The sequence below is a fragment of the Triticum dicoccoides genome, chromosome 7B (assembly GCF_002162155.2).
Source record: "Triticum dicoccoides isolate Atlit2015 ecotype Zavitan chromosome 7B, WEW_v2.0, whole genome shotgun sequence".
NCBI classification, from domain to species: domain Eukaryota; kingdom Viridiplantae; phylum Streptophyta; class Magnoliopsida; order Poales; family Poaceae; genus Triticum; species Triticum dicoccoides.
In genome coordinates, this window is record NC_041393.1 from 482,080,945 (window position 1) to 482,094,696 (window position 13,752).

The 13,752-nt window shown below is 48.3% G+C and overlaps 1 protein-coding gene across 3 annotated transcripts; it reads right to left on the bottom strand.

The window, feature by feature from the left end:
* Positions 1 to 656: 656 nt before the first annotated feature.
* LOC119339929 lies at positions 657 to 6,406 on the bottom strand. Of its 3 annotated transcripts, none has more exons than XM_037611831.1 (7): positions 6,160 to 6,406; positions 5,715 to 6,063; positions 4,850 to 5,004; positions 4,517 to 4,777; positions 3,768 to 4,428; positions 3,333 to 3,463; positions 657 to 1,037 (listed from the first exon to the last, which is right to left on the bottom strand). In XM_037611831.1, exons 4-7 carry the CDS (start codon positions 4,538 to 4,540, stop codon positions 951 to 953), a joined length of 903 nt encoding a protein of 300 aa, XP_037467728.1. In that variant the 5' UTR covers positions 4,541 to 4,777; positions 4,850 to 5,004; positions 5,715 to 6,063; positions 6,160 to 6,406; the 3' UTR covers positions 657 to 950. The 3 variants fall into 3 exon arrangements, with proteins under 3 accessions (XP_037467728.1, XP_037467729.1, XP_037467727.1); XM_037611832.1 differs by having other exon boundaries at positions 5,695 to 6,063; XM_037611830.1 differs by having other exon boundaries at positions 5,682 to 6,063.
* Positions 6,407 to 13,752: the final 7,346 nt, after the last annotated feature.

The following is a 13,752-nucleotide window of genomic DNA, read 5'->3' on the forward strand; positions in this document are numbered from 1 at the left end:
CAGGGCGCGACAGCGCTCGACCCCTCCACACACCCCCCCCCCTCCACCTCTTCTTCCTCGGGTCGCCGCTGTCTTTCTCAACTTCGGCCACCTCTGTTGCTACTAAGCTGTCGCAGGGCCTCCTTGCGCCTCCCCGGTGAGCTCCGCCTCCTCTCCCCTCTTCCTTCTCGCGTGCCAAGAAATGCATAGCAATTATTTGCTTCACTTAGTCATTGATGGTCATTCAGTATGAAATTACAACTTGCAGGTATTGGTTGGAATGTGTAACTACAATTTACAGGGGAAATGTTTGCAGTTAAGTTATGTGGTTGGAAAGATCATGTGTCATTAGAAACTTGGAAGCTAAAAACATTGCGATCCTCACCATAAGGATGATTATATCTTCCATGCCTGAATAGCTCTGCCTAAATAATAAATAGATAAAGGTAAAACTAAACCATGCTCAGCGATGAGTGATGTCAACTGACAACCAAAGCAAACTTGTTCATCATTACAAAAGCAAACTTGTTCAACATAAGGAAAGCAAACTTGTTCAACATAACAAAAGAAAACTTGTTCAACCACATAACTACAAACTGAGAGACAGTAGTAGGGGTCATCCCAATACCACAAACAACTCAATATCCCCAGTAGTAGGGGTCATCCCAATGATCCTCCGCCTCTTGCCAGAGCTCCAAACCCGTTTTGGTGATTTCGATTTTCTTACATGCCTCGTAGGTGACGTACGCATCTTTCGCGACGTACTCGATGAGCTTGTTTGGCAGTGGGCTGTCCCCCCATAGTAGGTGGTCCGAATTCCTGTCGATCTTCTGCTTCATTTCCTTGTAGGATGGGTGGATGAGGCTGGCTGCAAACTCAGCCAAAGACTGCCACTTCTTTCCATTGTTTGGAACTCTCCATTTGCGCTGCAAGTCGACGTACTTGTCGGGTTGATCTCCAAACCAGACAACTTAAGCTTCGTCTTGTCGCCTCCAATGCAGAAGCCAACAAAGGTGTACAGCTTCTTCTTCTGCAGGAGCGGGCGGAGTTCCTTGGGCCTGCATCAAATTAATCTGGTGCATCAAATTCATCTACTTCAAAAACTTCAGAAACTACAGAATTAAATGGGTTCAGTTGAAGCAAAATTCAGTTAAAATAGCATCTTCAGTTCTGACCAAAATTCAGTTAAAACAGTATGATCACAACAACTACTAAATGATCACAACAACTACAAGACAACATTCTGTATGATCAAAACAGCAAGCATAACATCTCAATGATGTATTTTTTTTGCAATCTTTTGCATTACAAGACAACATTCATAACAGCTACTAAATGATCACAAAAACTTGTAGACAACATTCTGTATGATCACCAAAAAACTACTAATCAGACAGAAACTTCATAACTTTAGAACTAGTATTGCATCTACTTCAGAACTTCAGAACTATTGCATCTACTTCAGAAACTTCAGAAACTTCAGAAACTACTAATTAAAACGAAACTTCAGAACTTCAGAACTAGTATTGCATCTACTTCAGAACTTCATAACTATTGCATCTACTTCATAAACTACTAATTAGACAGAAACTTCAGAACTGGATGTTTTTACCATTTGGTTGCCGCGGTGATATGGTATACCAGGACGAGATCCTCCACGCATAACTGCAGAACTGCAGCAATTTGCGGATGTTTGTCTTCCCTGGTATACTCGACATCAACGCCGATATTCCGAGGAAGCATGCCGCCGAGCCTCCTCCTCATCTTGCGGATCATCTTGTCGGCTTCGTCTAGATTGCTGGTGCATACGACATCCAGCGGCTCCTTCAGGTGGATATCAACCTTGAGCGGCACGGTGTAGTCCCGCTTCTGCCCGGGGACCGGAACATCGTCGTCGACCACCAGCGGCTCCTTGCCAGACGCCTCGCCACGGTGATGCTTGGCAGACGGAGGGGAGTTGCTCCATGATGCCTCCGCCATTCTCTTGGCAGACGGAGGGGAGTTGCTCCATGATTCCTCCGCCATTGCCCTCCTGGCCAGCGATGGTGGAGGCAGAGGGGAGTTGCTTGATGCTGGAGGCAGAGGGAGGAAGATGGAGCGGCAATGGAATGAGGAGGGAGGAAGAGGGAGGAAGATGGAGCGGCAATGGAATAGGAGGGGAGTTACCTGGACGTGGGAAGAAAACCCCCTCTGCGTCGTGGGAAGTTGCCAGTGGAGGGGAGACGTGGGGAGTTGCCTCGAAAACTCAAACGTCCTGCCCCTTGGAGGGGAGACGTGGGCCCTCGAAAACTCTGGAGGGGAGACGTGGGCCCTCCTGTTTCTGAAACGTCAAGGAGGGGAGACATGGCAAAATTCAGTTATAATGTGTTTGTCCCGCGTTCAACTTCGCAGCTTTTCTGCTCTCTATTTCTCTTCTTATTCAGCGATTACACAGCTAACAGAAAACGAGAAACTAGGCCACTTCCGGGTCATGAGCACTGCCATCCCATGGTCGGGTCAGGGCCACGGAGAAACCTAACAAACTACGACCGAGGCGCAGCTCAGATTATTTGAAACTGAAAGCAAACTTCTCTGGTGAAACTGACAGAGACTGAAAACTACACCTATATCTGACGAAACTGAAGGTGTTCTTCAGCAGCTGATTAAAATTCAGTTAACAACAACATCAGTAAAATTCAGTTAATTAACTGAAGAAGAGAAGCGAGAAAGTAGAGAGCAAGAGGAGTACTTGCATTAACTGAAACGTTTTACTTTAAACTTGCATGCATTCTTTGCTTGTTTATATTCACTCTTATAAACTAAACATGCTCATCTATCTATCTATCTATCTATCTACCTGCTTAAGTATGCGGAAAAGCAATTCGGCTCCCAGGTCTAGATGCTCCTGGAATCTGGACCACCCACGTGCATCAAGATTCACACGTACACTGGTATTCTGTACCGTATTCCGCCACCTGTGACAATTCAATAATTCAGATTATGGGTAACGGCGTTAGCTACAGCATCGACGGAACATGTGGGGCCCGCTTGTGGTACAGATGGTGGCAACGGTCATGTACCAACGCCACATAACGGTCGTCCACCGACAGAACCCCACCCCTCCGTGCTGCCGTCGCCCACCTTCTTGGCATGCTTCAATCCTGACCCCCTTGGCCCCGTGTGCTCCTCTGTTATCATTGTAGCAACGTACTCATAATCAAGGTCTGATGCCCGTTCCGGACAATTCATTCCAGCCCATGACTAACACCACCATTAGCCGAGCCCTCGGACTAATTCCACCAACGATCAGTGGGTGTATCAACTGGCACAAGATAATTACTCTACATAAAAATAAACTACCCATGCACACATACCTGATAGAAAGCATCGCTGTCAGTCTTCCACACCAAGACTGAGGTCACACCTGAGCATGGCCAGCTGATGGAGGGCGCTCTCGACCAATTCACAACTCCACTCTCACTCTTGTTGGTACTAGGACTCGCGCCTGCACCACACCACCAACCCTGTTTCAAAATTCAAATTCAAAACTGTCCACGCGCACCTGGCTTGCACTGCAGGAAATACTACGACTACACCCTTCAAGACTGAGTACTTTTACAAACACGCCCCTAAGCTGTTTATTTCATGGGCAACTTCTAAAATTATACAAGAACAGGCACTTAATGAACTTTCCTATGGTTTTTCATGCACAATCAACAGACACACACCAGTTAACAGGAGCGGTGCTACATTTTTCACTGCCAAATAAATGATTGGGAACAATAGGACTATTAGTTCTCATCTACTACCTCTAGCTGTTGGTTGCAGGCGCTGTTTACAGCTTGACACCCTTAGGGTTGGTGCAGGTATTCTCTTGTGACCAGCCACATCACAGTTGCTACACTTCACTTCCTTCCTTGGTTGCTTCGGCAAATCACCGTCTGGGCAGGTCGTCTTCTTATGGCCTTTCCCATTGCAAATGCTGCAAAACCGCGTTTGCTTACTCAACCCCTCTAATGGTGCCTTTTCATGACTATTTGTTGGCCGCCCTGCGGTCCTCTTCTTTTCGGGTGCACCCAAACCAGCCAAAGTTTCAACTTGTGCTCCTTGCTCTGCGCAAGCAACCTCTCTCATTTCTTTTTGCGGGTCAGGAATTGCAGACGGAGTAATTGTGGGGTGGTCTTCCAAACCTAAACCGTCTCTCTTGTCCTCAAATTCAGACAGTGAAGCAATCTCGTCCCTAATTATCTGCATTCCTCTCTGGTAAGACTCGACGCATGCATCACCGAGACGGACTAGCTCCATTGCATGACAATAGAGCACCGTGTGGCGATGTGTCATTGTCCTGCTACCAGCATGATCTTGTTGGTATATTTGCAGGTTTGCTGGAAGTATATCCTTCGCGTCCCTTGTCCACCTCTTCACGATCAATTGTTGGGGTATCTCCGTATAACCAAAAATGTCCATGACCTGTACCAGGCGGGTATTCATGTTCATGAAGGTAATAGCAGGACACATACCACAGGTATTAATTGTTGCCGAGTCTGGGAAAACATACCTTCAACATGTGGTGGCACGGCATCCCCGTATGCTCGAACAGCCCACACTCACACTAGAACTTGTCCCCATCGTTCAGGATCTTTTCATCATATACACCCTTGGCCCATTTCTACCGTCTCTCTGCTTGAGTGTACACCGCTTTGTACAGCTTCAGCTTCTCAACCTCTTCAATGTTGTATGTGTTGGCCTTGTACACCATCTCGCCGAACTGGTCGAACATTACCCTCGTGTAAATCTTGCTCATGTGCACAACACCACTCTACAGGAAAAGATCAATTAGTGCCCAGATTACAGTTTGCTGCGGATGTAGGCTAGAGATCTGATCACTCACTGTTCTTGTCCTCTTCTCTTCATAGCTTTCTTTTGAATCTCTAGAAAATTGCAACCTCATGTAGTGCCTCACAAACATGTGCATTGGGCATCCAGGCGGATCATTGCTAGACACTCACAACGGCACAACCTGTTGTTCACTTTTATAGGTTTCCCCTGCGAAAAATTGAAAACATAAACTGCAGTCAGCATTTTACAGCCTAGACAGTGAAAAAAGCTATTATTTTGCCAAACAAATCTGAAGCTCTTCCATGAAGAAAACTTATAGAGCAGCCGTAAACGACTTCCTGCACACATTTTGTCTTCTCTGCATTCATCCTACTCTTTCCATATCTTATGCCAAAACCATGCTCCCACGAGTGCATGTTGTAAAAATCATTAGCTTCGCCCAATGAATCAAAAGTTAAACCGATCGCAGGCTCAACTACACTCTCTCCTAACTTATCTACATACCCCCTAATTGTTCAAGGGCACCGACTCTTTCAGGATAGGGAGCCCTATCGGGTGGCTGATTACCGACCCTGACCTTGTGTCATGCAAAAAAGAAAGACATAAAAAACTCATGGCTAGAAACTAATACTGCATTTGTTCATCCTCTGACAACTAACTAGTTCAACTGAATCACAGCAAAAACACAAGTACTTTTTTTCATTTCTCTCACCATAATCCACTTTACTACAGTTCATTTTTGCCAACCTAATTTTCCTAATCACGCCAAAAGAATGGTTCCCTAACGTTTTGATACATCACACTACCAAAACTCATGGCCCATGATTCAGCCGCACCTACTCAGGCAAGAATAATAATTTGCTATTCTATGAAATTTGGATAACCTCTTGGTCTAACCAGGTGCTTTGGGGAGCAACCTTGCCAGTAGATTGGGCAGAGCCTCCATCAACACTCTCTGACTCTCTGTTCGATCTTGAATCATAGCCTCCCGGTCCACATCAATAGGTGGCACAGTGAATCCATGTTCAATGGCTTCATCTTTGTCGCCCTCGCTCTCGCTGAATCAGGATACGGCGCCTCCACCAGCGGCAACACTTGCTCACCTCGTAGCACATGGTCGCAGCCTGAACCCTAGAACTGCCCCCAAATCCACACACGACCGCCCCGCGAGATCCATTGCCGGACTCTGCCTCCCCGCGGCCTGCCGCGCCAACCAACTCCATCAGCGCCGCCGCGCTGCAGGCTTCATCCAGGAAGATAGGCAGCCTGCGAGGATCCACAAGCAGCCGTCAGATCTTGCGCATGCTTTCATAGCAAAATGAGGAAGAACGAACTTTTGCACGCAGCAATGGATTCTTTTACCTGTCCATCGTCATGGCTTCGCCAGCTCTAAAATGCTGCCCAGGGCCGCAGATTCGATTTTCAGATGTAGCTGCGCCGGAGGCGTTGAGCACACACGATGCACCGCCGCACCGCCGCCCACCGGCAACAGAAATCCATGGGCCCACGGCTGCGCCGCCGCCGCAGATGTAGCCGCCCACCACTCTGTTTTTTCGATCCCCAACCCCACTCCGGGGGGAAGCCCTTGTGGACAAGCTGGCCCGTCCATGTGTACCCACATCGACATGTGGGTCCAGCTAAGTACAGCTGCCAACATCGTCACCGACGCCTCCAACGGCTCAGCTGCGGCACGTTAACGGCCTATAGACGCCCGCAAACGGCCGTCCATCTGACAACGAACGTACACATACATTCTGGCATTATCCACTCCCCGTATTGCTAGCACAGGAGTACAGGTCGCGAATCACATCGCGTTTCTGGACGGCCCTGATAGCGGGATCACCTGGACCCGGGTGCCAAAACGCCGCTCCCCTTAAGTATGTATGTATGCATTGTATTTTTATTTTCTGAAGAAAAACTTTATATATATATTCATACTTATGTTGACTCTATAAATCATACTTATTGGACATGTTTTATGTGTTGATCCATCAATTGATCACATTGAGAAAGACCATCGTGTCTCCAACCATTTTGCAAAGGTCATGTCTCCGACCATCGTGTCGTGATGAATTTGCAGGTACCCCGAGAGGCCCTTGAGTTTGTCGGAATGTTGATTAACTTCCGTTCCGGCAAATTCGGGTACTCCATATGTCCTATTTTCAGCAAAGGTCATGCTGAAATTTTCCGTGAATTTTAGCATGACTTTACTAAAAATAGGACATATGGGGTACTTGCGACTAATGCATGGGCCGGGGTATCTTACTACTTAGTTAAGTAGGATCAACTGCCCCGTCATTCTTGCTGCATTAAACCATAAGTGGCAATAGAGCCAAGTGATTAGGCCCAACTTAGAATTCTCCTTAGCATCGATAAACCCTAGATGATAAACCCAACATAAGTGGCAATAGAGCCAAGTGATTAGTGCCAAGTGATTAGGCCCAAACTAGGGTGCCTCGGCATCGATAAACCCTAAATGATGAAAAGTTAACTTGGCTGCCCCGGATGCCTCAGTGTCGATGAGAATCTAAATGATGTACGCTTAGGCTTTTAGGGTGCGTCGGCGTCGACAAACCCTAAATGATGAAAGCTTAGGCTTTTAGGTTGCCTCGGTGTCGACAAACCCTAAATGATGAGACCATGATCTTGTTCCTTGACAATAACCAACTTTTTGACCAAACTTTTTTCCTATTTAGAGCGAAACATGGCCCACAACGATGAGGCCGGTGGTTCGGGCGGCAAGCAATTCTGGGAGCTGTCCCAGGAGATGGAGGAACAACCTCACCGCTATGAGGACGCCGCGGAAGACACCGATCCTGATTACACACCAATCTTTTATGTGATGGTAGTTTAGATGATCGATATCGACTTGTAATGTGAAGACAAACTCGATACTCGCGGTCTTGAGACTTGTAATGTTTTATCTTTGTTCGGTCTTTTGAATTCGGAGAGTAATATGATGAATTGTATTCGGAGACTAATCTTCTATTGTATTCGATGAATCTGATGTTGTTGTGTGCTGTTGTCTATATTCTGTCCAATAATATATTTTGTAACCTGTGCAAAAATCAGAAAAGCAAAAAAAAAACCAATTATTCATACTAATGGCGCATCAAGGCAGAATGCGCCATTAGTATGCCAAAGGATACTAATGGCGCATCAAGGCAGAGTGCGCCATTAGTGTGACAAAGCACATGGTTACATATGGCCCCCCGGGAGGCATACTAATGGCGCATGGAGTTACATACTAATGGCGCACTGCCTGGTGCGCCATTAGTATACCAGATACTAATGGCGCACCGGTGGTGCGCCATTAGTAAAAAATTCTAATGGCGTGCTACTAATGGCGCACCGGTAGTGCGCCATTAGTAGGCAAAACCGGTGCGCCATTAGTAGGCCTTTTCCTAGTAGTGGTTTCTCCGAATTCGGCAGGGGCGGAAGATGGCTATGCGGCCCCCCAAGGTTCTCCGCGTCCGGCCTTCGAAAGAGGCCATAGGACAAGTCTGGCACCGTCTGGTGCTCGGCCGGAGGAGCTAAAGATTCTGCTGGGGCGAGCTTCTATCTCAGAGGAGCACCATGCATTGATGGGCACAGTGATTGAAATGATTTCATCCGCAGAAAGCGGATTGCATGAGGCCGTCAGAAGTTTACTGACAGGTTTTGAGGTACGTTAGTAAAACACGCCCTGTGTAGATAGTAGCCCCTGAGACTCTGTGCGTTGTCAAAATTGACGGCGTGCAGAGGATCATAATCCCAGGTCTAAAGTGTCGCCTTTGTATACAGGTGGCGAATTATCCGGAATCGAGCCGGATTGATGATTTTGCCGAACTAAAGCGGTAACTTGACGTGGCAGATGCCGACATCGTGCTTGTCAACAAGCGGCTTGATGAGGCTCAAGGTATATAATTTATCGTGCGACAGCTAGTAAGGGGGGGTTTTATGCCAGTATCTTACAATGTGTGTGCTTGATGCAGATGGTGCGGCCGCCGTGGAGAGTCTTAGGGCCGAACTTTCCCGAGCTAAGGAACAAGCCATAAAAAGCGATGCGGCTGCCGAGAAAGCCCGTGAAGAGCTAAGAGCCGAACAGGGTGCCCACTGCCGAAGCAGGGATGAGATGGCCGAGATGGCCGTGAGTTTAAAGGGTGCTGCTGACCGTTGCAAGCTTCTTGAGTAAGAAGACATGGCGAGGCAGACGGGCTTAGAGAAGGCCGTTGCTGATGCCAAGGACGCTCGCTCTGCAATGAGAGCTGCGAAGGAGGAGCTGCGTCAGGCCGAACAGATTACGGCTAGAAAGCCCTTTATGCTGCAGAGGAAGTTTTGCGATCCGAAGTTTGCTCCGTTGGACCGGATGTGGAGTGTGGAGGACATATATCTGGATTTGGCAGCGAGTGCTGCTGATGCGACCGAACACTTTCGAGATAAAAAAGATCACGAAGTGGAAAAGCTTTTCTGGTCGCAGTTCCACAATCCAGAGCGTCCACTAGCAGTGGACGATCGCCTGGCTCAATGGGCCGAGCTGAATAGGTTGTCCGGACTCGCCATGAAGTACGTCATGGGTCATCTGTGGCCTGGGAGATCGGAGCCGAAGAGTTATTTCAGCTTGGTGCAGCAATTTCTTGACGTGGTGCCCCGTATCGACGCGATGAAGAGGTCAGCATGCATAGAGGGCGCACGGATGGCTCTTGCCCGTGTCAAGACATACTGGGCAGAGATGGAGACCACCATTGTTGCGTCTCGAGATTCGGACAAAAGCCGGGTACCCTCTGAGCACTATTTTCAGGAAGTCCTTGAAGGCGCTCGTGTAATAGAGACACAGTGCTCAAAGGATGCTATTTTATGATAGCATGTGTAATTATAAAGCAATATTTTGATAAATTGTAGTGGCCTTTTAAACTTGTGCCTTCAAGTATTGGGAACACCACCTGTGCGGCCGTTTTAATATATATATATATATATATATATATATATATATATATATATATATATATATATATATATATATATATATATATATATATACAAAATCTGAAAGATGGCAGTCGTTGGCTTCAGCCCCCACGCACATAGTGCGGGGGTGCTCGCACAAGACGCATTTTCACACTTAAACCAACGTCTTGGTCCTACAAAGGAGGTGATAGCGCAGCGGGCTAGGCAACCAGACTATAATGCTTTAACACTTTCACTTAGCCATAGGAGCTTGACAGTGGGACTATTTAGGTAGCCCTTTGGTGGCAACGGCGCTCTCCCGAGTTCGGGGCGCGTGTGTGCCTGGCCGGGAAACGGCCCTTCGTTAAAGTGGAGGAATCCTACAGATTCCGATAGGTCATCGAGTGGCTGACCAGTCTCACGCTACATCATGACCGTCAGTTTTCGGCTTTCTCTACTGAGGTGCTCGCCCGGCCGAACTGGGGCACAATCGCAGTAGTTCTCCTGGTGCTACCTTAGTCGATAGAGCGGAACATAAGGTAGCCGAACTCAGGAGCCGGGCAACCCAACATTTGACCAAAGACATGATTCGGAGCTGATGCATATAATGCCAAAACTCGCGATGCCGAACACTCCCTAAGGTGTTCGGTCTTTACGAGTGCGGGCAAAACAACACTCTTTATTAGGAAGCCCCTAGTGTCCAGGTACGCGCAAAAACTCTGACGTGGCCACATGCCAAGACGCCAGCCTCCTCCTTGGTTATGAAGGAAACCAGGGGATATGTAGCAACGAGAGACAGTAAAAAAGGTTTACGCAGGGTCTTAATCTAAAAAGAATCCTTAGGACGGGTCCCTACTTCACGTCTGCGCCTGTGTCTCCATTGTGCCGTATCCTGGACGGGCGCCGCACGACGTTCATCTGTAAAAGAGAGGAACTAAGTTGAAAATGGGTCGTGCCGAACAAAAGTTTAAAATAAACAAAGTATAAAGTAAAATATAAAATTGAGCTTTATTGTCTCTTATTGTATATGTACAGAGCCCCTAGTGCGGGGGTGTATGGCCACTAAGCCTGCATCAATGATAATTTTGTACCGAACTCGTCTATCCGCGTTCGTGGTCTTTAATGACCTACTCCGAATTTTTTGGCTGGTGAAGCCATTTTATGTGGGGTTGTTAAAGCGGCTGCACAATCCTCCGCTTAGGGGAGGCGCACTTTAATGCTTCCCATTCAAAGAGATGATGCCTCGTGGACCGGGCATCTTAAGTGTTAGAGATGCATAATGCGGTATTGCGTTAAAGCGGGCGAAAGCTTCGCGTCCCAGTAGTGCTTGGTAGCGACATGAAAATGGGACGATGTGGAAAGTCAGCTTTTCGCGGCGGAAGTTATCGGTAGAGTCGAATATAACTTCGAGCCGGAGAGAACCCATGCAATGGATGTCCGGATCAGGCGTTACCCCTTGAAAGGCGGTTTTGCTGCGGCAGATTCTTGCTGGGTCTATCCCCATGTGACGGATTGTGTCCTGATATATCAGGTTTAGTCCACTGCCGCCGTCCATAAGGACATTTGAAAACTGGAGTCCGCCAATTATTGGATCGAGTATCAAGGCAGTCCAGCCTGCGTTCTTGATACTTCTAGAATAATCCAGCTGATCAAAGATGATTGGTTTTGACAACCAGAGGCGGGACCCCTTTGGGATAGGCCGTGTGGTGCGTACCTTTATGGGCGCCGCACGTTTTGTTATATGAAGTAAGTTTACTGTTTTTACTTCCTGTGGGAAGTTCTTTTTTTGCTGGTGCTCTGCTTTTGGGGTTCGTCCTCGTCTTCGCTTGGTGTGTCGAGCCCCTTGTGTTCGGCGTTGAGTCTGCCGGATTGTTTGAAAACCCAACAATCTCTGTGGGTATGGTTAGCAGGCTTCCCGGGAGTACTGTGTATTTGACATATCCTGTCCAGGATTTTGTTTAAGTTGGATGGATCATCCCTGTTGTCTTGGAGGGGCGGCTTTGTCTGATTCTGTCATGAGCTTTTGAATCCGGCGTTGACCGCCGAGCTCTTTGGACTTTTTTACTTAGTCCGGCGACGGTCCTTGTTGTGTCGCGGTTTTCCGTTTCCATCCCTAGTTTCGGATGTACTAGGGTCGTTGGTGCTGCATCTTGCCAACCAGCTGTCCTCTCCTGCACAAAAGCGGGCCATGAGGCTTGTTAGTGCGGCCATTGTCCTTGGCTTTTCTTGGCCGAGGTGTCTTGCGAGCCATTCATCTCGGACGTTATGCCTGAAAGCTGTTAAGGCTTCAGCGTCCGGACAGTCGACTATCTGATTCTTTTTAGTGAGGAATCTATTCCAGAATTGCCGAGTTGATTCTCCGGGCTGTTGAGTTATGTGACTAAGATCGTCTGCATCCGGAGGGCGGACATAGGTCCCTTGAAAATTTGCTCAGAAAGTGTCCTCGAGCTCTTCCCAACTTCCGATTGTGTTTTCAGGAAGGCTTTTAAGCCAATGTCGGGCTGGCCCTTTAAGCTTAAGAGGTAAGTATTTTATGGCGTGGAGGTCATCTCCTCTAGCCATATGTATGTGGAGGATATAATCCTCGATCCAGACTCCAGGGTCTGTTGTTCCATCATATGCCTCTATGTTTACGGGTTTGAATCCCTCTGGAAATTCATAGTCCAGTACATCATCGGTGAAACATAGAGGGTGTGCGGCGCCCTTGTATTTGGGTGTGCCAGATTCTGATGGTGGCTTTATTGCATTGCTTACGAGAGCTTGCTTTCTTGGCCCGTAAATGGACCTGACTGGGCCATGATGCGAATCCTTAGGTGGGTCGCATGCCGATTTAAGTGCGGCGCCGCTTTATGCGGGCCATGGGGTCATCTATCCGACCGTGTGGCTTTCTTATTTTTTGAATGCGAGGGCTCTAGGGCCTCTTCGTCGAATTCGGGCAGTAGCTTTCTCTTCGGATAGCTTTTAGTGCGGCGACTATCGCCGTATTTATCAGCGGTGTTGATTACTTTGCTCCATCTGATTCTGAGTGCATCTTCCGCCGTTTGTAACTTTCGCTTCTGCTTTTTCAGGCTGCGTGCTGTTGCAACGAGCCTCTTGTGGAGATTCTTCTGCTTCGTGGGTTTATCCGGCGTAAGGTCGTCCGGAGTGCCATTTTCGCCGGGGGAGGGGTGTTCGGTTTCTCTATCCGTGTTGCCCTGTTGGGACGGTTGCTCTAAGGCCTGCTCGTCATCTACCGGCTCATCCTGCTCTATGGCTGGGTCTTTGTCGAGGCGGGGCTTGGGTCGGCGTTTATGCCGACGCTTTGATTGCTTTTCAAGGGGTCGTTCCCCTGTTCCATCCCCTTTTTCCTCGTTATCATTTCCTTTAGGGGTATCCACCATGTACACATTGTGAGATGGGGTGGCTGTCCAATGCCATGTGGGCGTTGGCTCATCTGTATCTCCTGCATCGTCATCCATGTTGTCGATGTCTGCGGAGTCGAAGTTGAGCACGTCGTTTAAATTGTCAACAGTGGCTACCAAGTGGGTGGTGGGTGGGCTTTGAATTTCTTCATCGTCCGTATCCCATCCTTGCTGACCGTAGTCCGGCCAGGGCTCCCCTGATAAAGAGAGAGACTTTAGTGAGTTCAGGATGTCGCCAAAGGGCGAGTGCTGAAAGATGTCCGCGGCGGTAAACTCCATTATCGGTGCCCAATCGGATTCGATCTGCAGGGGCGCGAGGGGTTCGGAGTTCGGAGAGGAATCCGGCTCCTCGGAGTCACGGGCCGTGCGGAACGCGGGGCTGACGTTCGGCTCGATCGCCTTTGAGATCGTAGCCCCCGAGGTGACGTCCAACCGCTTATCCTCGATTGGCGCAATAGGCTCCGAATAAAGGGTAGGAACCGGCGCTTGTGCGGCCTCCAGGGCACCGTTCGGCGGCAGAGCTAGATCATGCCTCTCGAAACAGTGCAGCGCGCTTGGCTGTGGCTCGAATCTGTCGAAGATCAAGTCCCCACGGACGTTTGCCGTGTAGTTTAAGCTTCCAAATCTG

What these genes read in the sequence shown, in the direction of transcription:
- LOC119339929 (XM_037611831.1), bottom strand. Translation starts at nt 4,540, where the DNA reads ATGCCGTGCCACCACATGTTGAAG. An exon ending in CGTGCCACCACATGTTGAAG is followed by an intron (nt 4,429 to 4,516) that starts GTATGTTTTCCC and finishes CGCCTGGTACAG; the next exon opens with GTCATGGACATTTTTGGTTA. An exon ending in ACAGCGATGCTTTCTATCAG is followed by an intron (nt 1,038 to 3,332) that starts GTATGTGTGCAT and finishes AATTTGATGCAG; the next exon opens with GCCCAAGGAACTCCGCCCGC.